Source organism: Microchirus variegatus (genome assembly GCF_963457635.1).
Source record: "Microchirus variegatus genome assembly, chromosome: 21".
In the NCBI taxonomy this organism is placed as follows: domain Eukaryota; kingdom Metazoa; phylum Chordata; class Actinopteri; order Pleuronectiformes; family Soleidae; genus Microchirus; species Microchirus variegatus.
In genome coordinates, this window is record NC_139822.1 from 4,783,536 (window position 1) to 4,811,320 (window position 27,785).

Below are 27,785 nucleotides of genomic sequence, written 5' to 3' on the forward strand. Positions count from 1 at the left end.
TTATAGCGACTTCGCTACAACAGGAAGTGGAGGGGGAGAAACAGGGAAGTAACGCCGATGCAGCTGTGCCTGGGTAATGCTGCGTTCCAGAGCCCATCCAAACAAATGGGATGTGGGACATATCCTACCTGAATTGTACTAGCTCCTACTTCGAAGCGTTCCAGCAATTGAAGTCGAATGTTAAAAAACATGGACGATCGCGGCGCTTTAGATTTATGTTTGAAGAGGCATTTTGACTGTCAGCAATTCACTCTCTACTTACATACACAAGCAAACCATGTAAAAGCGTTACATATCGATATGTAATGTCATGAGTATACTTTTACCGTAGCCCTACATATCTTCATGCTGACAGATAACAACAACAACATAATTTCACGCCATAACATGCAAAACAAGTTGTGATAAAATTGCTGTGTTTAAAACAAGTCTATACACAGAAAAGTAAAGTTTATAGCCTATTCGTGTGACTCCATGGGCGCCGCCATTATTCTCCGACGTCATTTTGGTGAAGTCAGGGTAGGTCGATCAGCCCCGACTTCGCGAGTAGGAGGTCCCACTTCGGCAGGTATTCCAGTGCACCTTTTCTAGTTGGATGTAGGATAAGTCTCACATCCAACTGGCTTGGATGGGCTCTGGAACGCAGCATTAGTGTGGCGAGGAGACGAGCGGCGTTCCAACACGGAACAAACTCACTGGCTGTAGAGGAGTCGACAAAGGAGATTCCCAGGAGAAGAGGGAGGACTGACGACAACCAGTGGTTCTCAGAAGTGCAGGAGATGTGGTGACCTGGAGCAGAGAATGCGAGTGAGGATTCCAGGCAGTCAACGATAACAAAGAGAGAAAGCTGGAGCATGACTTTACCGACTGAGGTGGAAAAACGATCTGACGCTGGCGAGCGGGGCGGCTCCCCTTAAGAGACTTCCTGATTGCCGATCAGCAGCAGGTGAGGCGGAGCCGCGCAGGTGTAGACGATCACCAGCGTCTTCAGGGAAAGTAGGTCAGCCACGCCTCCTGCAGAGAGAGAGAGGGAAGAGGAACACAGCAGCAGCAGCAACAAAACCAAAACAACTATAAATAATAAAAAGGTGCTGAAGGTGCTGGTGAGATCGTGAGGTAGTACTTTTATTTTGAAGAGTACAGCGCAAACATAGCCAATCAGAAGCAAATGTGTACAGAAGACCCACCCAGTTGACTGGGAGTTTCACAGCAATTCTCAAGGACGATAACTGCCGCAAATCCCACTTTTCATGCGGTGTCAATCATATACAGTGACTCAGCAGTAATAATAATGACAATAAAAGAAGCTAAATCCAAATCCAGACCAGATTTAGTTGTAGAAATTCTACGCTCTGTACAAAATTCACACGGTAGGGTGTGAGGTGGGGTTTCTCTGGGTTCTGGCAGATATGGGTGTGTAAGGGAATGAGGAGGCGGATGAGATGGCAAAGAAGGCAGTAAAGGAGGAAAGATTGCAAATTCACTGGCAATATGGGGCACCAGAGTACTCAGAGAAAATTAAAAGGTGTCTAAAAGAGAAGTGGCAAAAATCTTGGGAAAGGGAAAGGAAGAGAAGAGCTTACTTTTCAGTGCAGGAAAGTCTAAACAAAGACAAGGGGACATTTAGGTTTAATAGATAAGACTCTGTGGTACTCTCCAGATTGAGGCTTGGACACTGTGGGTTGAGAAGTGGGCTGGCTCTGATTGGTAAGCATTCTGATGGTAAATGTGAGTGTGGAGACAGTAAAACATGTACTTCTCCAGAGCAAAATATACTTCAGTCTAGAGCTGCAACTAATGATTGTTTTCGTAATCGATTAATCTGTCGATTATTTTCTCGATTAATCGTTTGGTCCATAAAATGTAAGAAGATGTTAAAAAACATTGATCTGTGTTTGTCAAAGCTGGAAATGATGATGTTCTCGAATGTCTTATTTTGTTCACAAACCAAAATGATTCAGTTTTAATGATTTCTTTGTTATGTGGAGCAAAGACACCAAGAAAACATTCACATTTAAGAAGCTGAAACAATCAGAAATCTGGTTTTAATCATGAAAAAAGCTTCAAACCGATTATCGATTATCAAAATAGTTGGTGATAAATTTAGTAATCGATTAATAATCGATTCATCAATTAATTGTTTCAGCTCTACTTCAGTCAAAGACAGTCTCTCTTCAGGAAACTTGGAGCAGATGGGGAAACTGTTTTCAATATGCATACACTTTTAAATCTGGATTATTTGGCAAAGACAATTCAATTGATGGAATATCTTCACAAAACAGGAAGATACAAAGGGATTTGATACTTTTCTTGTAGGGCCTATTAACAAACAGTAGGGGCAGCAATACGCCATCGTTGCGCCTGGTCTGCCTAACTAAAGTAGTAGAAGAAGAAGTCTGTCATGTGATACGTTTGTGAGTATGTAGCTGCCTGTTGTCAGTGAAGTCTCAAAACGAGCTGGAGAAGGTAGGCGAAGTTTCATGCGGTTTTTGTTTAGTTTTTCAACTGTAGTCATTTAAGTTATTACTTATTTAAATACACACATGTTAACTCAAGCAGTGTGAGGTTGGGTTGAGTCCTTATAGGACAATAGGAATTAACTTCACGCTAGTAGTTGCTAATCAGTGACTTGCATATTAGCATGCCTGAGTTCATATCAACAAGGTTAGGATAAGAAAACTAAAAGTCAGAATGATTATCTATCGAAGCGATGGTTTAACTGCGTCTGTTTTCTTTACTACAGTTTTGACACGATTAACTACCATGGCCGAGGTGAGTATGGTCTCTACTTGCTGTTACTTCCTGTTCGTTCGGCCAATACGGAGAAATGGCTGCGTGTGTTTCGCAGCCATATTACGCAGAACTGCATATAGTATATGCAGTTCTGCGCAAAAGTCTAAAGCCACAGTGCAATTTGATATTTTAGCAATGTTCTAATGAACATACAGTATTATTTTTCTCACCACTTCAGTTGAAAACATCAAGAAAATCCGGGAAACATGTACAGTACTTAGCGAATGTATTCAACCACCATGTAAGGTTTATGCCACAGCTGCCCTAAATGAACAGCATTGGTAATTATCTAAATTATATTATATCTGTGTTTCTGTAAGACACCAGAATGTAGAAGCTCCTTAGCCGAAATTCTATTTAACAGACTCAAAATCTCTTTAACAGAGATGTTTAGACATTTTCCTGGTTATTGTCGCAGAGTAACCCATGTTTTTAGGATTGTTAAGGCTTTTTTGACTGATTACAGTATGTTGATGCCAGAGAACGTAGTGGGGGAGGGGAAAAGAGCGGAATGGAGCGGAGAGGACTGGAGCTGAGAGAGCTCCGTCAACAGGAAAAAATCGATTTTAATTTTTTTTAACATCGTCCAAACAAATAAATCGGATTTCGATTTAAGAACCCCCTAACAGCCCTATGTACGTATATAGGTGAATTCAGTTTAATTTGCCAAATGATTAACGATAATGTTTTTAAAGAATTCTAAAATATTTATGTTTTCCTGTTACTATTATAGGTGGTCTAATAAATGTGTTAAGCACTGTGTTTAGGGTTGGGCAATATATTGATAGTACATCTATATCGAAACATGAGACAAGATAAGTTAGATTTAGGATATAGTCATATCGTGATACGGTATCTCTGATTAACTGTCCTGGTTTTAAAGGCTGTTGCATTGATAATCATCATGTATGATTATGATTATACTTAATACATTTGTGAAATGCACTAGATATTATAAATTAAATATTATACGTAGTGGTTAAAAATACATGGAATCAACAAAAGCACATTTAAAATAAAGTCACTTAAGAACAATTTAATTTTAAGCCCAATTGGTTGTGTTATAGCAGAATGTGACCAAATTTATAGGCAATGCCATTATTTATATAACGTACATAAATCCTTCATTTAATATTCAAAAGCAAAATAAATAAAACAGGTACTAACTGAAATGAAAGGTAATAACTGTATTTTAAGCATGTAATAGAGATCATAAACAGTAGACTTATTTTAGAGTATATATTGTGTATTGCCACTCGTTCTCACCTCAAGAGAAAATGTTTCATGACTCCAGAGAAGCAACCTGTGAGCAGCTTTCTATCCTGCCATATCTCATATATTACACAAAGACCATCCTTACCCTGGTCGAGGGTCTAAGGGCAGGGGATGTTACCAACCCTTTGAAGTCCTGTGAGACAAACTGTGTTTTGTGGGCTATATAAATACAATTTGATTGATTGATTGATTATTTGTGAGCCATATAACCTAGCCTCACAGAAACATTGATTTAATCTATATCTTGATATATGCATACATATTGAATGAATAATCTAAAATAAATCATGATACAATTTTTCCCCGATATGTGGTTTTTAAAACAACACACTTTTCCCTTTTTCCCATGACCCTGGCTCTCTTAAACCTGAAGTAGAACCTTAACTAATGTTACTGGTTACACCTGTGTGCTTGTCCTACTATTTCATGTTGAGACATTTGCTGTGATAAAAATGTATTACTCAAGGTTTATTCAAGACATTCATCAACCAACTTTCAGTCACATTATTCTTATCCAAATACCAATGATCATAGAGTTTGACAGACATACAAACCACAAAGCTAGACTTTTGCACATCACTTTATTGATATATTACAACAGAATAAAACTGTATATTGTAATTGTATAATTACAATAAAAATAAATTGCATATGTAGTGTATAACAGTACACAGCTTCAGGGGCATAATGACATGTGATCTGACTTTAACGTTACAATTTTTTTTTGTACCTTATGGGACATATTGATGCACATGAGTGAGTCTGTGTCAGTGACACTTGTGTAGCTTGTAACTGGTTCATTTTGTATAGAATTGTAATATATTTTTCTTTGCAGGATTTGAAGAGGTATTTGTACAAACAGCTGCAGAGGTGAGTGTACTTAAGTAACAGACAGTAATGCAAATATAGTTCAGGTGTTTTGAGTTTTGATCATATTCTATTCCCACTGATCATAAAATCTCTTTAATGCCAGATATAAACAGGATTATCAGCGGTGGTAATTATGATGATCAGTATTCTGTGCAGAATTCACTTTATGTGCATCTAATGCACCAGGAAACACGGCTTGAGATGCTCACCCACCCAAAAGAACGCCACTGCCGGCGTAGATGCAAGGGAAAACTGATTAGGCAGACAGCAAAAGACTTACCTAATAAATCTTAGGCAACTTGAGGAATCTGATGCAATCATAAGGGTGATAATAAAAGCCTTTAATATTTAATGGCTGTTGAATCATATCAACAGTAAAAAACATGCCATGTTTCAGCCATCAATGCCTTCATCAAGGCAAACTTACAAAATGAATGACCATTGGCTATTTTATACCTTGTGGTCATGTGAACACAGTGGCAGTCACATGAGCACTGCAGGCAGTTCAGATCACATGACAACTTGTAAGAGGAAAAAACAGATGCACAAAATCAGAAATCTTTAAATGAATATGCCAACACATCGGAACGTCAACAATTGAAAAAAATAAAAATAAAAGTGTTTTAAATGCATTCAGATACTGAGAGAGGTATCTAAATCAAGCTCCCATTCAAACCTGGATATTGTGTAACTTTCAGTGTATATATCCAGTATGATTCTTTTTGCAGACCTGGGGCCCTTTTCAGATGGCAGGTTTAGTGAAAACTCTGTTTTTTTGGTTTCAAAAAGCCTGTTCAGCTTAACTCTGAGTCAGTTACCCTGGCAACATACTTCGTGAACCTAACCTGCTCGCTGGCAGGTTTTCTTCAACTAACCCTGAGTTTCTCCTGCTCTTAAGTTGAAGCCCTGCAGACTGAAGGTAGTGGCAGACATTGCATTTTTCTTTTACCTTTTTTCCCGCACTTTAGTTGTCAAGTTGGATCACTATTTTGTTTGACTATTTTTATAAGCAAGTGAACACTTTTCCTTTACCATTTTTACAAAGGAGGACTTGATCTTGGAGAGACTATTATGTTTAAAATCTGTTTTAGTAATTCTCTTTGAACTACATTTTTATATTTCATCTTTAGTTGCTGCCAAGTATGTTTGGTGCCTGTTGAGTTGCACCTGTGCGCACAAACACACATATGGAATATAACTGATGAATAAGTGGAATAATCAAGACAAAACATAATTTTTTTTCTCCAATTAATACTCACGCATTGACTCCGTCAGCAATTTTCTGCCATGCGAGCGGTCACTCTTTTTATACTGCCACAGTATTGTTTTTTATTTTATTTTTTTATATTAAATAAATGCCAACTTTCTGCATACATTCATTAATATCTCCAACTTCACTGGGGAGAAGTAGGAGGATCGAGTCTTATAATTTTTTTGCCATAGTGAATCATGTTATCATCAATGAGGGCTTTTTATATCTTCATGCACGAGCTTCACTCAGTTACTTTGACTCAGAGTTGATTGAACTAAGTGTTATCACCTGGGGTCCGTTTCACAAAGCAGGTTTAGTGAAAACTCTGAGTCTGTTAACCCTGAAATGAGGGAAACTGAGTTTTCCGTTTCACAAAGGGAGGTTAGTAAAACCAGAGAAAGAGGAGTAACTCTACCCTGTTTCACAGAGAGAGGTAACTTAACCTCTCGGTCAGTTACCATGGTAACATGCTCTTTGAAACTAACCTGGTCGGGACCAGGTTTTTCTCCGCAAACCTTGAGTTTCTCTCTGTCTCCGCCCTCTTTCAGACACACACACGGTATTTGATTTCCTCATTCATTCAGTCAGCAGAGTTTTAGCGTAGTATAGTTCTGCGTCTGTTCTGCGTCTACATTAGAAGTTTTATTAGGTGGCCACTATTTTTTTACTACCATGTCCTTTTGACAGTGATCAGGTGGATGAAGGAGCAGCATTACTGCGCAGATAATTAAATATTCGTCAGGAGATTATTATCATACCGCGCATAGATGTTCTTACATTTCCAGACACTTTTCTTTTTGAGCGGAACAGTTTCACGTCACAGTTCATCATTTACATACACAACCTGATCAGTCCTTACATTTCAACATTAACAACCGGAGTCATGCTCTCACATCCCAGCAGATATTGTGTGTTGCGCTGTGTTTTTTTTTACTTACAAATTTACATTTTTCTTTTATACAACATCATAGATGCAGAGCGTCAGACTTGAAAGTGATATAAAGAATGAGAAGTCATGTATGTGTGTGAAAACAGCATTATGTTGGGGATAAAACAACTGTACAGTCAAACAGCCACTTCATATTTACTGTATGTAAAACATGATCAAAATGAGGTAATCCCATGAGATTATACCGAGGTTTTACCTGTTTGAACAATGTTTTTATGTTTCATCTTAAACTGCTGCCAAGTGCGCTTCTCCCCCGCGGGATTACACCAAAATGAAATAAATGAATAGTCAACAACTCAAGCAGTTTCCCCCTGTAATATTATTGTGATTGTGCAAAGGACGACATTTAAACTTCCGCATCAGCAGCAGTGTTCTCCGACGCCTTCTCCCTCTCTTTTGCTGCTGTGTTACACTTCCTTCTAAAAACATGCTCAAACTCACGCATTAATATTTTCCAACTCCAGTGGGTGAAGAACGTCACCCTCTGCTTCCCCGTTGTCATGGTGACTCGTCGAAACGGGGCTCCATTCATGCTGTCTTTTTATACTTGTGGTGCACGCGCTTAACTCGAGGTGAAACTACTCTGAGTTGAACAAACTAACTCAAATGAGCTGTTCTGAAACCGAAAACTCAGAGTTTTCTATCTCAGAGTAGATCAACTCAGAGTTCAGGGTTAGACTCAGGGTTTGTTGAACCTGCTTTGTGAAACGGACCCCTGTTCTGAAACTGAAAACTCGGTTTGACAGCTGAGAGTTGGTCAACCTAGTTAAGGTTTTAACTCAGAGTTTGTTGAACCTTCTTTCTGAAACGGGCCCATGGACATGCAAGTCTGTAAACCACAAAGGTTTTGTTGCAATGCATAAATTACTTAATGTCATACCTGCAGCCTCATGTGTATAAAAAAGGTTTTATTCATATTGCTGTAGAGAGTAGAATTGCCATACTTGTGGTTACCTGCTCTGACAGTTCACCAGGGGCCTCATGTACAAAGGTTGCGTACGCACACAAAAACGTGGCGTACGTCCATTTCCACGCTCACGTTCAGATGTATGAAACGTGAAATTACCGTGGAAATGTGCGGTGCCCACGCCAACTTCATGGCTGGCGTAAGCCCCTTTCTACAGCTATTGTTCCTTTGGTGACACTTAGTGGTGATGCTGGGAAACTGTTAATAATGTGAAAACAAGTAGTCATCAGAGTGATGTGCACATCAGAGACACACGTATGAACAATTAACACCTTGCAAATGGTGCAATCCTACGTGAGCGAGTATTTAGTGAACGCGAGGATTTACTTGCAAACGATGATAATTGTCTCATAAGCTGATTGCAGTCAGGAGTGTGCCAGTCAACCCTGAGCCGATCCATGTCAGCTGTGTGGGACGGAATCATCCGAATGTCATCCAGGTACATCAAATTCCCATTCAATGCTGTTAAACAGGCCAACATTAAAGCGCAATTTTCAGCGAGAGCCGGTTTCCCTAATGTAATCGGAGCTAATGACTGCACACACATTGCTATAAAAGCGCCGTCACAGAATTTGTTTACGTTAATAGGAAACATTTTCATTCCATCAATCTTCAAATCATATGTGATGCGCAAATGCAGCTAACATCGTGTAAGGTGGTCTGGTTCAACGCATGCGTGCGTGCGTGCTGCTCGGATCCCACGGCATTTACAGACTCACGCACACGCTCCCACTCACGTCTTTTTTTGTCATATTTATCCCTGTTGGGTCCCCAGGGTACCAAACAAAATCTTCCTGCGCGTTTTCATTCATTCACTAGAATGAGGGAGGAGTTTGGCACCTCTGCATGTGCGCTCAATTCCACGTTGATTTGTGATGTACAAAGGGAACGTGCTTGGATCCATGCGTACGCACACTTTGATACATCTGAATTTATTTGTGTGTACGACAGTTTCTGGGTTTTGGCGTACGCCAAGATTTAGTAAGAAATCCATGCAAGTCTTTGTACATGAGGCCCCAGGTTTTTTGTTCTATGTATTCTACATTTGAGGGTCTGAAGCTGATGTTTGGTTCATCTGATAAAGCCTCTCAGAAATATCACTTATTAATATGTCCCAATTCCTTTTGATTATTTGTTTATTCTTATTCAGACCTTCAGACCTGCATTGTGTTAAAAGTACACCTGTTGTTTCTGTTTTTGATTAATGAATGGTCTATAGTAAAACGTTTTACTTATTTTTACTTATTATTTTTATTTATTTATTTTTTTTTTTTTAAATAAAATCTTTGACTCTTCTTGAGCATTTGATCATTGGAAGACCAACCAGTAGAAATGAGTCGGTTACAGAGCCACCATCTTTTTGTTTTGGTTTTTACTGTTGATATGATTCTATAGACATAAAATATTAGTTTTAAAATAGGCTTTTTAGCTATCACCATTCTTTACTTGGGATAGCACGATACCACTTTTTTGGGTCTGACACTGATATCAGTCTGATACAGTAATTGCAGACCTTTTAATCTATGAAGCTGTTAACAACACATTTTTGCTGAAGCTATTCAAAGATATAATTCTTCAACTGTGATACAAGTATTCTTCTCCCATGAAGAAGAAATAAACAGCCCACAACATGACTGCTGTTGCAGATTTGTTTACATTCTGTGCACAGTGAGGCATGTGATATATAGGATCTTTTTGTTTTTGGTTTCTATCAGATGTTACTTGTCTGTCCAATATCAGATCCAGTGGTTTTGACCACAGTATCTGACTGAGTATCGTTTCAGCTCTTCCCAATAATTGACCACACTAAAGTAGCATTTCTAATAATTTCCTAATTGGCCAGCTCAAATGTACAATAAACCTAAAAATATATTTGTCCCTTTGTCATACTGTTAGACAGTCACTGACTCCCATATTTTCATGACGAGCATCCATATTTCACTGGTTCCTGGAGATAGAAGCTCACGTGGTGATGTAGCTACTGATTATGTGTTATCCTACACAACCACATTCCTTTAAACCTATGTCACAGTTAAAGCCAAAATTGCTAGAAGGTGTAGTGTTTAATAAATAAATCTATCTGCTGTCTTTCCTAGTGTTGAAGGTCTTCATGCTATAGTTGTGACAGACAGGGACGGTGTCCCAGTCATTAAAGGTAAGAAATCATCTCAGAAGCCTACAAAAACTAGCGATATTCTTTACCTTTACAATAACTTCAAACAAATGGCAACATCAAGCTTAAATTAATAGTATTATATAATAGTAATAAATACTTTCCTGGACTTCAAAATGTAGCCACAGTTTTGAAAATTAAAATACTTTTTGTATGGTCATCAAATTATTTGAGGTACTTTCCACCATGAAATAAAGCAAAATTGCTGACATTTTACTATTGGAAATCACTTCAATTTCTGACATTCTTGGTTGTTCTTCCAATATGGTATCTCTATAAAATAAACCTTTGTATGGTAATGCTTAAGCCGTTTTAAGTCTGTAAAATTTTGTTTTTCATCTATATTTTTGTTTAGTTCACACAAATAGGTGTACATCAATGTGATATTTGTATAGTAATTCATTTGCCATGCTGAAATTTATGCTAGTCCTATGTTATGTCCATTAACAAGCAATAATTTTAATGAGACTAATAGTTTGGCAGTACAGAGACATAAAAATGCCATGTTAAAGTAATAGCTTGATAACAGAATTAATATACACACTACCATCAGTGTAATACCTTTACTTGAAAATGAGAACATTAAACATTATTGTTATGTCATTGCAGTTGCCAATGACAATGCCCCTGTCCATGCTCTTAGACCGGGCTTCTTGTCCACTTTTGCCTTGGCCACAGATCAGGGAAGCAAGCTGGGTCTGTCAAAGAACAAGAGCATTATCTGCTACTACAACACCTACCAGGTCAGACAGCAACTCTTATACATAACTGGCTATGATTGATTTGTCTTTTAAATGAATGAATTAACTTTGTTAGTTGGTCTCATACGTGCACCATTAAAAAAAAACAAGAAACAAAGCCTGACTGCACACTCGTTCCCAGCTGTAAAAGTATGTACTTTTATGAAAACTTTGGCAGTTCTGATGTCTAGGGAATAGAATATAACTCTTGTATCATATGAGTTGTGGATGCCTTGTAATTGTTAATCTTGTGTTTTTTAAAGAAAACATTCAGTGATCAGAATACTTAAGTCTGCTTACTTTGGAACCTCACTATGTTGTGTATCTATTCAACAGATTGTGCAGTTCAATCGATTACCACTGGTCATCAGTTTCATTGCTAGTAGCAACGCCAACACGGGTAAGAAAATCTCTTACAAGTCACTGTTCACCTTCACATCAGTCCAGTCAAACAATGGCCGTTTCTAAACATCGATATATTATAAGCTCTGGATAGAGCACTGCCCCGTTAGCTCTGTTCATTCCTATGGTTCTGCTCACCTGACTTCTGACTTCCTAGTTTATTTCCTTGTTGTGGGCACCCGAGAGCAGGGATGCCAGGGTTCCGGGGGCCAGACCCGGCCCAGCTGTACGTCACATCTGGCTTGCGGGGTGATTAGGGGAACATTTTTTATTTCATCTAATTTTAAATTATATACACCGTATTTCCGGACTAAGCCGCTACTTTTTTCGCACACTTTGAGCCCTTGGCTTGGATGACCAGGGCGAGAAGTCATTCACTGGGGCTGGCCACATGCGAGGAGCGGCGGGTTTTTTGCGGGGGGCTGGACTGCTGCATGATGAAGACAACAGCACACACGTCACCCATCTCTTGCACTTGGAGCAGCATGGTGTATTTGTAGTTGTAGTTTCTGTGAGTGGGTTAAAATGTTGTTTATTTTTATTGGATAGCACTAAACTTTATATATTTTTAATTTGTGTAGTTCTCTCATAAAGAACATTAAACAATTTAAATAATACAAAACAGACAGAACATACTTCACAGAACATAATTTGTGTAGTCAAACGGTGGTATTCAAAAGTTTGGGCACCCCTGTAAATCTTCATGATTTTCCTTTATAAATCATTGGTTGTTTGAAAAAGACATTTCAGTTAAATATATCATATAAGAGACAAACACAGTGATAATTGAGATGTGAAATAAAGTTTATATGATTTAAATTTTAATCAGATTAATCACAGGGTAGCTGTGGATTAATCACGATTAATTACCATTCGTAAATATGCCAGAAAAAATTTTCTCCTTATATATTGTTGTAGGAACGGAGAGATAAATAAAGTATGTGAAAATATAAATGTAAAGAACAATAAAATACTGTAAATAACTTGTAAAAGCCTATACAAACTTAGTAAAAAATAAACATTATATTGTAAAGAACCCACATTATAATACAATATAAATATATAGAAAAAATAAAATACTGTAAATAACTTAATTTTTTATTTTTTTTATTTATTTTTGATTATACATTGCAATGTAAATAACTCACATTATAAACCAAATATAAAGAATAGAAGTTAGATAGTTTTCTTACTAAACCCACAGCAGGAAATTCCTCATCAGCACCTTTGAAGCACTGCTTCTACTAGTTAGCGTTAGCGTCAGCTAGCATTCTGACGCTAATGTTAGCTGCTGTCTGTGTCCCCGTTGGTTAGACAGTGACTGTTAATGTTATGATTATATCATTATCTGCGCCAGTAGCACCACTTACAACTGTGTCTTTCTTTCTTTTTTCTTCATCCTCTTTTTTTAACATATTTCTAATCTCAAATCAAATTAAATGCATTGAAGTGGCTCTGTGGTGTAGTGAGGATGGATCAGTCTGTTACTGAATGAGCTGATGATGTCCTAACTCACAACTCATATCATTAGCATTAGGGATGCACCGACTGCTCGGCCAGTGACCGGAACCGGCTGATTTTCACGTGATCGGCCCCAATCGGCGACCGGCCGGTCAGTCAGAAATATTCCGATTTTAATAAGCCGGTCAAATTCAAACCGGTGTATTTGATTACACAACATCCGTGCAGCCGCTGCGCTGCTGTCTGCTTTGTGAGTGGGCGCGCTTCTGCATGTAAACGGTTCATTAATGTTTATATATTTGTTTCAATCACTGAACAAAGCCATGTCATATTTGGGACCAGAGTCAGGACCTTAAATCACTTGCACAAAACTTTTGATCAGCACTCAGCATTTGTTTGTTTGTCATTTAAACCAGTGTGAGCAGAGAGCGCGAGGCATTGTTGGCACGGGGCGGAGAGAGCAAGTACGAGAGAGTGAGATCTGCGCTCGTGGTCATTGGTTCATTTACTGCTTTTTGTGTCGGTAATATGTTGTGAAATATGTTTAAACTTAAATAAACTACATCTACAGGTAGTTATGTCTCGTTGTATTAGTTCGTCCTGTTATTGACGTCATGCTGTCATCACCTAACAGTCTGGCTGATTGAAAGCCCCCAGATGCAGCGGATGCAACGCACCCCAGATGCGCGATACAAATACTATGAGAATATATTCGAATATCTGTGTTTTTTAACACAGCTCTGTTCCCTGGTAATTGCTGGAGATTAATCCATGTTTTTAGAATTATTAACTCTTTTTAACTGAGTCAATCCGAGTCAATCCCATAGATGCAAGATAAAATGAATGCTTTTGAAAGCCTCACTGGAATGACACCATGATCTAGTAATCCCTTCACCCAAATCCGTCCAACTGCTTGCCATTCAGCCTGGCCAAAATCTGGCCTCAGTCTTGGTACTCGCTCGGTTTCCCCTTCACAATGTTCAAGAAATTGCTCCCAGAATGCAGTGTAAACCTCCCTTGACACTCCAGCATCATCTATAGCTTTTTCATTTACACAGTCCATCTTAAGATTCGAATGAACTATGCTACTGTCCATAAATACAGCCAAAAGATCTTTAACAACCTTTATCCTGTGAATTGATGCATGTCGTATGCTCTCTAGATTTGCTGAACTGGCAGCAAATCTCTTGGTTGCTAGGAGAACAAAAGACAAATGACACTTATTATTATTATGTTGTTTAGAATAAATCAAGGTCCAAATAATATTGGATCCCACGTTTTCCATAATGCAACTCAAAATCATGTCTCCATACTTCTACTTTCTAACAGGATTTCTTTTCTGTGTGACAGCAGCTATTTTTTAAGAGCTGATCGAGAATTTAAAAATGCCTTTTACAGGCTGCAGTTATGTAAAAATATACAGTGCTTTAAAAGATTTGATTGGAATATTTTGCGGTGACGCATCTTACCACTGCAGTTTGCACTTCTGCTTCAATTGATGGTACATGAATTGAAGGCAGGCCATCAGGTGAAGACGATGGGAGGTGTAAATCCTGCACAGGTGCTTCATGCAGCTCGATATTCTGAAAGATGAAAAAAGAATTTAGTATGAGTACATAGGTAAATAGGTCTATTGGAAGTGTTTCATAGCACTATGGTCATTTCAAAGGAATGCCCACAGTAAAAAAATAGGAATGCATATTTAAAAAACTACGGAATGTAGTTCATTCAAGTTTTTCTTATAATATGTTTTTCTATTTTTTTAACAGTTGTCAATGTATTTCTACCTCCTTACCCCAAACATACCTGAGTGGCACCCTCCTTGTTGACATAATTGAATGTTGTTATGACTGTGTCATCTATATCTGCTCCACCGAGGTCATTCTCTGGATTCCATTCAATTGTATCTGCCTCATCTGATTCTGAAAAATCTTCATGATAGCTGTGCCTAGGCTCTGTTTGAGGGTAGTCACAAGGATTGGCATTGGTCAGATCGACAATTTCACTTGAGTTGGTGTCCTGTTCCGGCTAATGCGAGTTGGGGTTGAATGCAAATGACGTGATTGTCCTGGGCTTTCTGCTGTCATGATCTCAGATGTTACTCTTTGTTTTTTTAATGTTGTTGACATCTGCAGATTCAGCAACAAATAAAATACATATTTTAAATGTTGTCAGCAGTTGATACAAATTAAAGGCAGGGATAAATACATAGTTCAACATTTAATAGCTGAGGAAGCTGAATAACAACAACAAATATATACGCTAATGTCACAAACCTGTTCACTAATGTCACTGTCGGATGAAAGGAAGGAGTCTTCAGTGCATTCTTCCACAGATGAGGGTTGATTTATTGAAGGTACTTGTTCTTGTTATTTCGTGCAAATGTAAAATCGTAGGATCTTCAGTTTAGTTTGCTCATAAAGGCCACCTACAGAGTAATCTAGAGGAATTTGCTTTCTTTGAAAATCACACACACTGAAGGTAAATTCTTCAACCCTCCCCTTTGTTGAGTGTCCATCTGGGAAAAATAGTCCCTTCCCCATTTCCAAAATCTGAGCAACAGTTGTTGTTTTGTCCACTGCCAAGTGTCTTGTTCCTCCACCATTTCTGGTCCTTACTTGTCGGTATTTCTCCGCTCCAAAAAGAAGCCATCCAATCTCAATCTTCCGGGAAGTCTTTTTGGCTACACTATTACCATGTCTGGCCATCCCTTCACCATGTCTTTGGAACACACCTAAGGCACCATACAGCTGTCCTTTTGTCTTTGATTTCATTTTTCGTGATCCTATTTTGTCTCTTAATCTCTGTATAACAGTCTCTTTATCCGTGCTGCATTCTGTGGTTTCACAAAAGGAGAGGACAGCTACTCGGTCGCCATATGAAGTGATTTATTTTGCAATTTGTTCATCAGTCATGATGGATAGCACTGCCTTGTCAACCTGCAAACATAACATATCAAAAATAATTACTTCAAGCTGCATTGCTTATTTTTAACATGGATAAAACGTACACAAATCCAACTTGTGTTTAAGTGGTAGCCATCCCCTGGGGAAGCCTTGATAACTCAGCTAATGGCGTGACTGTAAAAGACATCTGGCTTGCTTAACACAAAACTCCACTATATCCATTTCTATGAACAGCTCTGCAAGTGAAGGCACATTTATCCTGCATTAACAATAATCTGGAGACGGAAACGAGCTGAGTTGATGATCATGTCATTTACATTTTTCTATACAAGATAATAGAAGATCGATAAAAGCAGCCACCCCCTATATGTATACCGTTTATTTAATACTATGTCATTTTGTCACAGTGTCTGTCCAGTGTATTAAATACGTGCTGTTTTATGTTTACAAATAGTTATTGGGCTCCTGTTTCCAGCAATCAGGCATAATATGAAAACAAGAGTTGTTGCTCCCTTTTGCCAGTAGATGGAGTAATACCCTAGCTCAATTCTCCATGAAGCCACTTTCCCCGGCTTTACTTACGGCGATATTGACTGAATTTTCAACCCACCTTATCTCTTTGCATTTTCCTGATGTCCTCTTGTGGGACCTCTCTCGATTGAAGAAACTTTTCCAAGTCCTCCACCATGGCTCTTGCATTTCACTTCTGACGGTCCGGGGATCATTGAGCAGCTAAACCGAGTAATTGCTAAAAACAGACCGCCAATCAGATCGCGTCTCGCGAGATCTTGTGAAATATCTTGCGAGATTCCACAGATCTCGCAACACTTTGCGAGATAACGCAATATTTGCGAGATAACGCATACTTGGCGAGATAGCGCAATCTTTGCGAGATAACGCATACTTTGCGAGATAACAAAGCAATCTTCAAAATGTTTTTTTTTTTCTCCAAACGTTTTTTTTTTTCTCCATGTCCCTTTAGGGTCTCCGTAGCCTGATACAGTTACAGTTTACGTGCTGTCTACTAAACAGCGGTGCTGTCCTTAAACACACCAGACTCTGTTAAATATTGAGATTTTAGATTTCCCTGATAGTTGTTAGAAATGAACCCACGTTTTTAGGATTGATCTACAGTTAGGCGTCGTTCGGCTTGAACCTTGTGTAAGACGTCTCTTCATGTGACTCTGGCAGAGGTGGAAAGTAACAAAATACATTTACTCAAGTTAATGTATTGAATACTTTTTTTGTGTATTTTGTATTTTGTATTTTTTAAGTACATTTAAGTGTTTTTTACTTGAGTACGTATTGACTCAAGTATTGTACTTAGTTGCTTTATAAATTCTATCCGTTACTGAGTAAAATTAAAAATTCAGCACAATGAAGACCTACAGGGGAAAATATACACCAGAACCAGACGAATGATGATGTGATTAGCACCAACACTGCTGCTCTCTCACTGTGCGCCGCTTGAGCCGCTGCGCTGCTGTCTGCTTTGCGCGCCCGCACTGCATGTAAACATTTCATTAATGTTGACATGTTTGTTTCAATCACTGAATGAAGCCCCGCCAGGCTTAGCGTTGCTTGTTTATTTATTTAAAATAGATTTTTTTTATACACCTCTGCTTTTTCTATACTGGGGAACAAGAGCGCATGCTCCCCCATGTAATAAGCGCAGCGCACGCATGTCCAGGTGCCGATTGAAACCCAAGTCACACTATCAAGTGCGTCATTATTACGGTTACATCATTCTTGTTAATAAAGATGTTATATTTAGGGATACACCGATAATTCGGCGGTCGAAACAGAGCGAGTACACCTGTTAAACGCTGGAAAGTCTCTGCGCAAAAGCGAAACTTGGCTGCGTTTAATAATTTTTTTTTCTCACAAAAACGTCGTGGGCCGCCGGTGGACCCGAGAGGGACCACCGGGCTTAGCAGGTTTTCTGGGGGAAACCCTGTAAACCAGTATGGGCAGAGAGAGAGAGAGCGAGCGAGCGAGATCAGCGCTCTTGGTCATCAGTTCATTTACTTATTTTTGTGTAGGTAATATGTTGTGAAATATGTTTAAACTTAAATAAACTACCCATATAAGTAGTTTCGTCTGGTTGTATTAGTTCGTCCTGTTATTGATGTCATGCTGTCATCACCTGACAGTCTGGCTGATTTAAAGCCCCCAGATGCAGCGGATGCAACGCACATCAAATGCGCGGGTCATTGATATCATGCGCAAATACAGATATTCGAATATTTGTGTTTTTTCAAACGTCATTTTTGAGTAATTTTGACAGCCCTTAACAGCCTCATGCAAATCTCAATGCATGGCCCTTCTCATGGCGACTACAACCCACTAAATGCAGTCACTAAATGGGAGTAGTGGCAGAAGGTCCGGTAGGCCACAGTTCTGTGACTGAGCGTGTTGGTTGTCATCTACAACACAACAAATCTAGTCTGGAAATACATATATTATTTATTATCAACATAATGTATTGTGTTTTTATCATATTATCAGTAAGTAACAACTCAAAATGTAAAAAAAAGATTTTCGGGACAGTTCAAAATTATTATTATGTTCCATGGTAGCATGTTCAAATGTATCATGACAATTCTTTTTGTATTTTTATATATACTTCTATTTTATAGTGATTCGTTTTGTATTTTTAGTTGGATATTGGATGTGAACTGATTGTATTTCTATGTTAAAATGTTCTATTAAAGAGAAAAGATGCAAAAATATATATATTTCAGTATGCTGAAAAGTGGTTTAAAAAATTTAAATCGGAATCGGCTAAAATCGGTATCGGCAGGTCAAACTTCTTGAAAAATCGGAAATCGGAATCTGCCCCAAAAATGGCAATCGGTGCATCCCTAATTACCACGTGACCCAGCAATTTAAAGGGACCATGGTCACTAAGCAACCATATCCACAACACAGCTGTGAGCATAAACCCGTGCGTGCCTTGAACACAACCCTCCTTTCAGTGCCTTAACCTACACATACAGATCATGGTGAATTATGCTTATACACTCACTACACACCCTCTGTTTAGCACAGTTCCCATGCAGGTATTTTTCGAGTGTCTAGTTTGTCGAGTGTCTGGTTGAAGTAACATCAACTACCTCTGTGTTTCCACAGGTATCATCATGAGTCTGGAGAAGGAGCTGGCTCCACTAATTGAGGAGCTGAGGCAGGTGGTGGAGTTGACATAAGCAAGATCATCTGTCTGGATCACATTTTGCTCACTGAATATTTCCATCTTCTAAAATTACATTCATGTCCTGTGGGGGAACCTGAATTTGCAGTTCAAAGTAATGGCTTTATGTTTCCCGTAGAACTGAGGTGCTGTTCATCAGTATGCTCACATGTATGAGAGTATCTATGTTTAAGGCTGAGTAAATATTACATTTTATAATTTAAGTAGTATTCTTTGCCTTTTTTTAGTGATTTAGTTTTTTATGGATAAGTAAGTAGAACTCGGTCAGGTAGCGGTCAGGTAATCTCACATGTTATTTCACTCATTAGAGCTTTCCATTCATTAAATGTTGGTATAGTGGGTGCTTTTTAATGTCTCAAAATAATTCTGGCAGCTGACGTTGTCCCTACCATCAAAATCGAATGAGTGTTTTTGGTCAATTTTGGAATTTCTGTTTTATCACCCATAAGGCATAAACGTGGGGATGGTGGCAAGGATACACCTACACATGCCTCTAAGAATTTCAATACACGCTACCAAAATGGCTTAACTGTAGAACATTCCCATACAAGATGTATGATTGTGCCCACCTCTGTCTTGCAGTTCCAGCATGTGTTGGTACTAGCCCTGCTTTGAAAAGCTTACATGGTGTCCAGTAGTATCAGTGCAGAATTTTATATTGAGGGAATTTACCTCTAGTTTCCTTAATGTATTTACCATTATCAGCCACAATTTGTTTCCATGTATCTTCATCAATCTGACATTCAAGGTTAATTTGATACCTAGGTAGATCATGCCTTTAGTGATCCATCTAACGTTATGCTGTGTTTGTAACTGTGGATGGCAGTGTTTAGATATGGGCATCGCTTCAGTCTTGGTCCAGTTAATCTGGTAACCTGACAGCTTAGAGTTTTCACATATGGTGTTCATTAGTGCAGGCAATGAGTTCTTAGGATCTCTGGTCAGATACATAATGTCGTCCGCATAAAGCATTAATTTGTAATGCTTTATATTGTATAAATTAATCTGTAATGCTTAATAATGTATAACAGTCCCAGGCCCTGGGACTGTTATTCATTATCTTTATCCATTTGCTAAAAATGGAGCCAAAACCAAACCTTGACAGGGCCGAGTGCAAAAAAAACCCCACTCAACCATGTCAAAGGCCTTCTCGGCATCCAATGAGACGGCAGCCACAGGTTCTGTATTGAAAGAGTTCAACCACATAAAAATGTACAAGCCTTCTCAGGTTATCGGTTGAAGATCTACCCTTTATAAAGCCGACTTGGTCTGTGTGTATGATGTATGGTAGAACTGTTTCCAGCCTTAAGGCCCAAACCTTGGCTAATATTTTGCTGTCCACATTAATGAGGCTAAATGGTCTAAAGTTGGCAGGGTCTGTATGATACCTTCCCTTTTTAGGAATTAGTGAGATAAGAGTGTCATTCAGAGATGGCGGTCGTGAGCCAGTCTCAAAAGACTCTTCATATACATTGGTAAGTACTGGGGCAATAAATCTACATAGTCTTTATAGTATTAAACAGGGAACTTGTCAGTTCCAGGTGATTTCCCTGATTTCATAGATCGAATGGCTTTTCTCATCTCTTCCTGGGTCACTGGTTTATCTAAGAAGGCTACTTGTTCAGATGAACGAAATGTATGTTTGTGAAAACGTTCTGCACTGACAGTTTATTTGGGGTACCTGACGATAGGGCTGGACGATTGTGGCAAAAATAATAATCACGATTATTTTTGATTGATTTTGAAATCATGATTAATAAACGATTATTCATTGATCTCAAAACTTGAGTATTTATTGGACCACCAAAACTCAAATTTAAATATAACTTAAAAGAAAAAACAACAGGAGAATGTGCACAGAGGAGCATGTGGTAGTATCGTGAGACTGAGTGAGACGTGTGCAAATCAAACATGGCGGCGAGCATCTGTAGTCTTCTAAGGTGATAATAAAAAGCAACGCGGTCACGCGAGATTTGAGAGAGCACGCTTGTGTGAGTGAGATGCTGCTGTTGTGTCCGAAAACAGCGGAATTTCGGCAAGAGAATGGCCACGCAGCGACGCTGAGGCTGGACGCACCCGCACGACCGGAGATCGTTAAGGAAAAGTTGATGGACTTGACTCGCAACACCATCGGAAACCGACACCACTCGTTAAGGGAAGTGAATGTTTTTTCTGTGACGTGCAAGATCGTTTGATACGCTAAATTAAGCGGGCATATGTCAGAGTAACATATGGTTGTAAATGAAAGTAAAATGGCAGCGGTTGCTCTCGGTGGCCTCGCACCCCCCAAAGCATTAGACACAGTTGGTGAACCTGAAACTCTGCACCAAAGATGGGAGAATTGGAAAGCAGAATTAGACATTTACAGTAAGGCCCATAAATATTTGGACATCGGCACAGTTCTCTTTATTTTGGCTCTATGCACAACAACAATGGATTTGAAATGAAACAAACAAGATGTGCTCTAATGGTACTAATAGAGTATTTACATCCAAATCAAGTGAGCGGTGTAGGAATTACAACACTTTCTATATGGGCCTCCCACTTTTTAGGGGACCAAAAGTAATTGGACAAACTAAACAATCATAAATCAAACTTTCATTGTTTAATACTTGGTTACAAATCCTTTGCAGTCAATTCCAGCCTGAAGTCTGGAGGGCATAGACATCACCAGACACTGGGTTTCATCCCTGGTGATGCTCTGTCAGGCCTCTACTGACACGCTCTTCAGTTCCTACTTGTTCTTGGGGCATTTTCCCTTCATTTTGGTCTCCAGCAAGTGAAATGCATGCTCAATCAGATTCAGGTCAGGTGATTGACTGATAACATTCCATATTTGCCTTAAAAAACTCTTTGGTTGCTTTTGCAGTATGCTTTGGGTCATTGTCCATCTGCACTGTGAAGCACCGTCCAATGAGTTCTGAAGCATTTGGCTGAATATGAGCAGAAAATATTGTTGGAAACACTTCAGAATTCATCCTGCTGCTTTTGTCAGCAGTCACATCATCAATAAACACAAGGGAACCAGTTCCATTAGCAGCCATACATGTCCATGTCATGACACTACCACCACCATGCTTCACTGATGAGGTGGTATGTTGTGGATCATGAGCAGTTCCTTTCCTCCTCCACACTCTTCTCTTCCCATCACTGTGGTACAAGTTGATCTTGGTCTCATCTGTCCAGAGGATGTTCTTCCAGAATTATAACTGCTTTTTTAGGTGTTGTTTGGCAAATTCTAATCTTGTCTTCCTGTTTTTGAGACTCACCAATGGTTTGCATCTTGTGGTGAACCCTCTGTATTCACTCTGGTGAAGTCTTCTTTTGATTGTTGACTTTGAAACACAAACACTGACCTCCTGGAGAGTGTTTTTGATCTGGCCAACAGTTGGGAAGGGCTTTTTCTTCACCAGGGAAATAATTCTTCTGTCGTCCACCACAGTGGTTTTCTGTGGTCTTCCAGGTCCTTTGGTGTTGCTGAGCTCACCGGTGCGTTTTTTCTTTTTAAGAATGTTCCAAATAGTTGATTTGGCCACACCTAATGTTTTTGCTATTTCTCTGATGGGTTTCTTTTGATTTTTCAGCCTAATGATGGCTTGCTTCACTGACAGTGACAGCTCCTTGGATCTCATATAGAAAGTTAACAGCAACAGATTCCAAATGCAAATGTCACTCCTGGAATCAACTCCAGATCTTTTACCTGTGTCATTGAAGATGAAATAATGAGGAAATAGCCCACAATTGTCCATGAAATAGCTTTTCAGTCAATTGTCCAATTACTTTTGGTCCCCTAAAAAGTGGAAGGCACATATAGAAAGTGTTGTAATTCCTACACCGTTCACTTGATTTGGATGTAAATACTCTCAAATTAAAGCTGAAAGTGTACAGTTAAAGCACATCTTGTTCGTTTCATTTCAGTTCCATTGTAGTAGTGTATAGAGCCAAAATAAAGAGAACTGTGTCGATGTCCAAATATTTATGGACCTAACTGTACATCACCGCCTCGGGTGTAACAAATGCACCACAACAGAGAGCTGTGCTGTTACTAACGGGAGGAGAGGGACTGCGTGAAATATGGAAAAATTTCACTGATGAGCAAAAAAGCCCCTGTGCAAGGCAATGTCAACCAGCCTGCAAGAGATGTATTTCAAGTAGCCATTCAACTATTTGACGATACTTTCACATTGAGACAAAACATACCAAAAGCCCGTACAAAATTCTGGGAAACAGAACCGAATGGTGGTGAAACTGTAAATGATTTCATCACTCGTCTAAAAGTGTTTGTCAAGACATGCAACTTTGCAGCTGAAGCTGTTAATCACGTAAGAGACAAAGTTTTGCTTCACATCAAACACTCTGAATTAAAAGCAAGACTGTATCATGAAGATAATCTGACACTGGACCGTTTAAACCAAATCATCGCATCATACCACCACAAAGAGGCGCTAGTTCTTTCTCTGCCAGCGAACACAAATCAGGTCTCAGGGAAAATGAAACCGAACTCGAAGCCTAAACCAATGTCACAGTTAACCTGCTACAAATGTGGCGCACTAGGTCACATAGGCCGGGAATGCATTCGATCTAAAAACCACAAATGCAGACATTGTGGTAAGAATGGACATTTTGATGATTTGTGTTTCCAAAACCAAAAACCAAAACCACACCCAGATATGCCTAGACGCCAGGGACGTGGTAGAGCTCAAGGCTGGGGTCAGGAAAGCCAAGGTGCTTATAGAGGCCGAAGCAAGAAAACTCAGTGTAGAGCTGAAGGAAGGGAGAGCATCGGTTCTGATAATCCTGATGAAGATCTCTACCTATTCAACCTATCTCGTGTAGAGGACACAATAGAGCTACACCTGAATGGTTTCACTCTGCCCTTAGTGATCGACTCTGGCGCACACCACAACACTCTATCGGCTAATGACTTCAAAAAGCTACAGAAAGCAAGACCCGAAATTAGTCTCCAACCTGCATCCACGAGACTCTACTCCTACGCAGGTAAACAACCCCTCTCACTTTTAGGAAAATGCATACTAAGAGTTCAGGTCCCTAACACAGAGCGATCTGGCACTGCTTCATTCTTCGTGGTGCCACAAGCACAGGCATCACTCTTGAGTAGCAGGACCAGCAAAGAGCTGGGACTTTTGAGGGTTGGCATTAACACAGACATTTTGAGCTGTTCCGGAGTTGATATATGGTCAAGTCTACACGCAAAGCATCCAGAAGTTTACAGTGGGCTGGGAAAACTTAAAAATTACCAGCTGAATCTAAAGGTAGATCCAAATGTCACCCCAGTTATTCAACCAGTGCGCAGAATCCCGTTCAACAGGAGGCAGCGCGTCATTGAGAAACTTCAAGAGCTAGTGGACTTGGACGTCATCGAGCGAGTAACGGAGCCAGCTCAGTGGGTTAATCCATTAGTAACAGTGGAGAAAAGATCAGAAAATGACGACAAACAAGGAGATGTCAGGATCTGCATTGACATGCGCAGAGCCAATGTAGCCATTGTTCGAGAGCGGCATCTAGTGCCTACGATTGAGGAGACAGTCCAGGAAATGGCTGGAGGAAAATATTTTTCAAAAATGTACCTTATTATAAGTCAAGTGATAAAGGACTGCCCAGGAGCATACAACATGTCCGATGATATAGTGGTAGTTGGAAGCACGGACGCCGAACATGACTCGAGGTTAGCTACAGTGATCGAACGGTTAGCCGAAAGAGGACTGACGGTGAATGAAAAGAAATGTCAGATGAAATTGACATCCATCAAATACATGGGACATGTGCTGTCTCAAGAAGGCCTCAAATTGTCAGATGACAAAGTCCAGGCCATAGTGCACGCCCCTCCACCAGCTGACGCATCTCAGCTGCGTAGTTTCCTTGGATTGGCTCAGTTCTGTGCAAAGTTCGTCCCTCGATTCGCCACAATAACTGCGCCACTCTGGGAACTGACAAAGCAGGATGTTGAATGGAAATGGGAAAAAGAGGAACAACATGCATTTGACCAGCTTAAGAAATCGCTGATAGCAGCGCCAGTCATGGCGTATTACACTGTTGGAAGACCTGCCAGGATCACGTGTGATGCTTCTCCGATTGGCTTAGGAGCAATTCTAGAACAACAACAGACAGATGGTATCTGGAAGCCAGTCTACTATGCCAGTAGGAAGCTCACACCTACTGAGACACGATACTCTCAGTTCGAAAGAGAAGCTCTAGGAGTATTCTGGGCTTGTCATAAGTTTAGTCTGTATCTCATCGGGTGTGAATTTAAGATCCTCACAGATCAAAGCATTAGTGAAGGTACTGTCACCAAACTCGATCCCTCCATCTGCAAGAGTAGAAAGATGGCTGTTATATTTACAGCAGTTCACTTACCAGATAACCCACATTCCAGGCAAAGCCAACAAGGTGGACCCCCTGAGCCGTCAACCCGTTGGCGATTACGACAAAGCTGAGGAAAAGGAATCTGAAGAATACATCTACAGCTTGGTAAAGGGTTCTGTACCTCATGCTCTAACCCCTCGTGAGCTTGAACAGGCCTCGAAGGATGATCCGGTAATTGATAAACTTCGCCATGCCATACTCAACAGTGACTGGACCTGTTTCAAAGGGACAGCATTCCAAGCAGTCAAGGATGAACTCTGGACTGCGTGGAAACCGGATCGTAATCCCTGAAATCCTGAGAGAACATGTAGTGGAGTTAGGACATGAGGGACATCAAGGGATTGTGCGAACGAAAAACAGACTGCGATCTAAAGTCTGGTGGCCTGAAATGGACAAAATGGTCGAACGAAAAGTAAAAAGATGCTATCCATGTCAGGTGATTGGCAAGAACGCTCCACCAGAAGAATTAGAGAGCACACCTCTACCGGACCAACCGTGGACCTATCTTGCAATCGACCTATTAAGCATCTCTGAGGGTAATTACCTGCTTGTTGTGATTGACTACTATTCCAGGTGGCCCGAGGTCGCTTACATGAAAGTCACAAATGCTACCAATGTAATCAATGCCCTGGAAATGATGTTCCAAATTCATGGATTTCCCAATTGCCTGAGAAGTGACAATGGACAACCATTTGCATCTCGTGAGTTCCATGATTATCTCACTGCACATGGCATCACACAGATAAAGGAATACCTTATTGGCCTCAGTCAAATGGAGAAGTGGAAAGGTTAAACAGAATTGTTCTGAAATCAGTAAAGATTGCCAAAGTTGAAAAGAAGGACTGGAAAACAGAATTGAGAACTTTCTGTTTCATTATCGAACTACTCCCCACACAGTGACAGGAGTGTCCCCTGCAAAGATGCTCATGAATCGAGAACTCCGAGACAGATTACCAAGTTCCACCCATACATCTGTTGTCCAGGAAGACATCCATGACAAGGATGCTCTTCAGAAGTTGAAGCGCAATATATCCGCTAACCACAGAAGAGGAGCAAAAAATCAGGAAATAAAACTAGGAGACACCGTGTTCTGTAAAAACCTATATAACAATATAACGATATAACAAGATCTATATGTAATCACTTACATAGTAATATTATTTTCTTAAAATCTACCTCATTGGTAAGTTCAGTATTAAAAAAGAGGGAAGATGTAGTGTTCTAAGGTGATAATAAATAGCAACGCAGTCACGCGAGATTTGAGAGATAGAGAGAGCACAGTCGTGTGAGTGAGATGCTGCTGTTGTGTGCCGATCAATAAAGAAATAAGTAACAGACCTCATACCTGCGTGTGGTCATTACAGCATCTAACACAAACAACTAAACATCGCTAACCAATCTCTAGCTAAGGGAAAAGAACACTTCTAAATCGTATTTTCCTTCTACCTGGGAAGAGGACAATCGAGGGAAGACTGGAGGATCTGGAGGAATACATCGACGAGTACTTTCAGCAAGTTGTCACGGAGAAATCAAAAGAAACAGCGGCTACTCCCTCCTCCAAACGGGACCGTACCTATGTTCCCCAGGTTCTATGTTCCCCGGGTCCTATGTTCCCCGCTTTGTATGTGACCGGGGAACATAGGACCCTTTCTCTAACCCTAATCCTAACCCTACCCTTTTTCAAAAAAAGGGTCCTATGTTCCCCTGTCACATACAAAGTGGACCTTTTTTGGGAAAAACGGGGAACATAGGACCCGGGGAACATAGGTACGACCCCCTCCAAGCGCAGCCGCCCAGCCGCCCGGGGAATTCCCCCGGGGCAACATCACTCCCGGACAGCGAATTTATGGAGGTCCTTACCTCCATAAATGCTAAACTGGACAGCTTTGATGCTCGACTCTCCTTGGTAGAGGTGTTACATAAAGAGTTTCAATCCCTGCGCGAATCTCTGGAGTATAGCCAGCAACAGGTGTCCCTGCTCGCAGCCGAAAATAAATCGCTGAAAGGATCAATGAAAACCCTCACTGAGGAAACGAGGTACCTTAAAGAGGAAAACAGACATATTAAGGACACAGTTTTTGATCTACAGGCACGCAGCATGAGGGACAATCTGGTTTTCTCCGGGATCCCAGAAAAAACAGAAGAGGATGCAGAAGCGACAGTACGGAACTTTATTGAGAAACAACTGAAACTCCCGGCAGACACAGTCAAAAACATCCCGTTTCAATGAGCACACCGCCTAGGAGGGAAACGGCAGGAAGGTCAGCGTCCGATTGTTGTCAAATTCGAACACTTTTAACAAAAGGAGCTGGTTAAGAGTCAAGGCAAGGAGCTAAGAGGAACGGACTTCGGCGTTAATTACCAGTTCCCAAAGGAGATCCTGGAGCGACGCAGGAGGCTGT

General features: G+C 40.0%; 1 protein-coding gene across 1 annotated transcript; it reads left to right on the plus strand.

The window, feature by feature from the left end:
* Positions 1 to 2,388: 2,388 nt before the first annotated feature.
* lamtor3 (late endosomal/lysosomal adaptor, MAPK and MTOR activator 3) lies at positions 2,389 to 20,700 on the plus strand. Its single transcript, XM_083907507.1, has 7 exons — positions 2,389 to 2,466; positions 2,744 to 2,772; positions 4,904 to 4,938; positions 10,203 to 10,261; positions 10,889 to 11,022; positions 11,356 to 11,419; positions 18,921 to 20,700. Exons 2-7 carry the CDS (start codon positions 2,764 to 2,766, stop codon positions 18,992 to 18,994), a joined length of 375 nt encoding a protein of 124 aa, XP_083763633.1. The 5' UTR covers positions 2,389 to 2,466; positions 2,744 to 2,763; the 3' UTR covers positions 18,995 to 20,700.
* Positions 20,701 to 27,785: the final 7,085 nt, after the last annotated feature.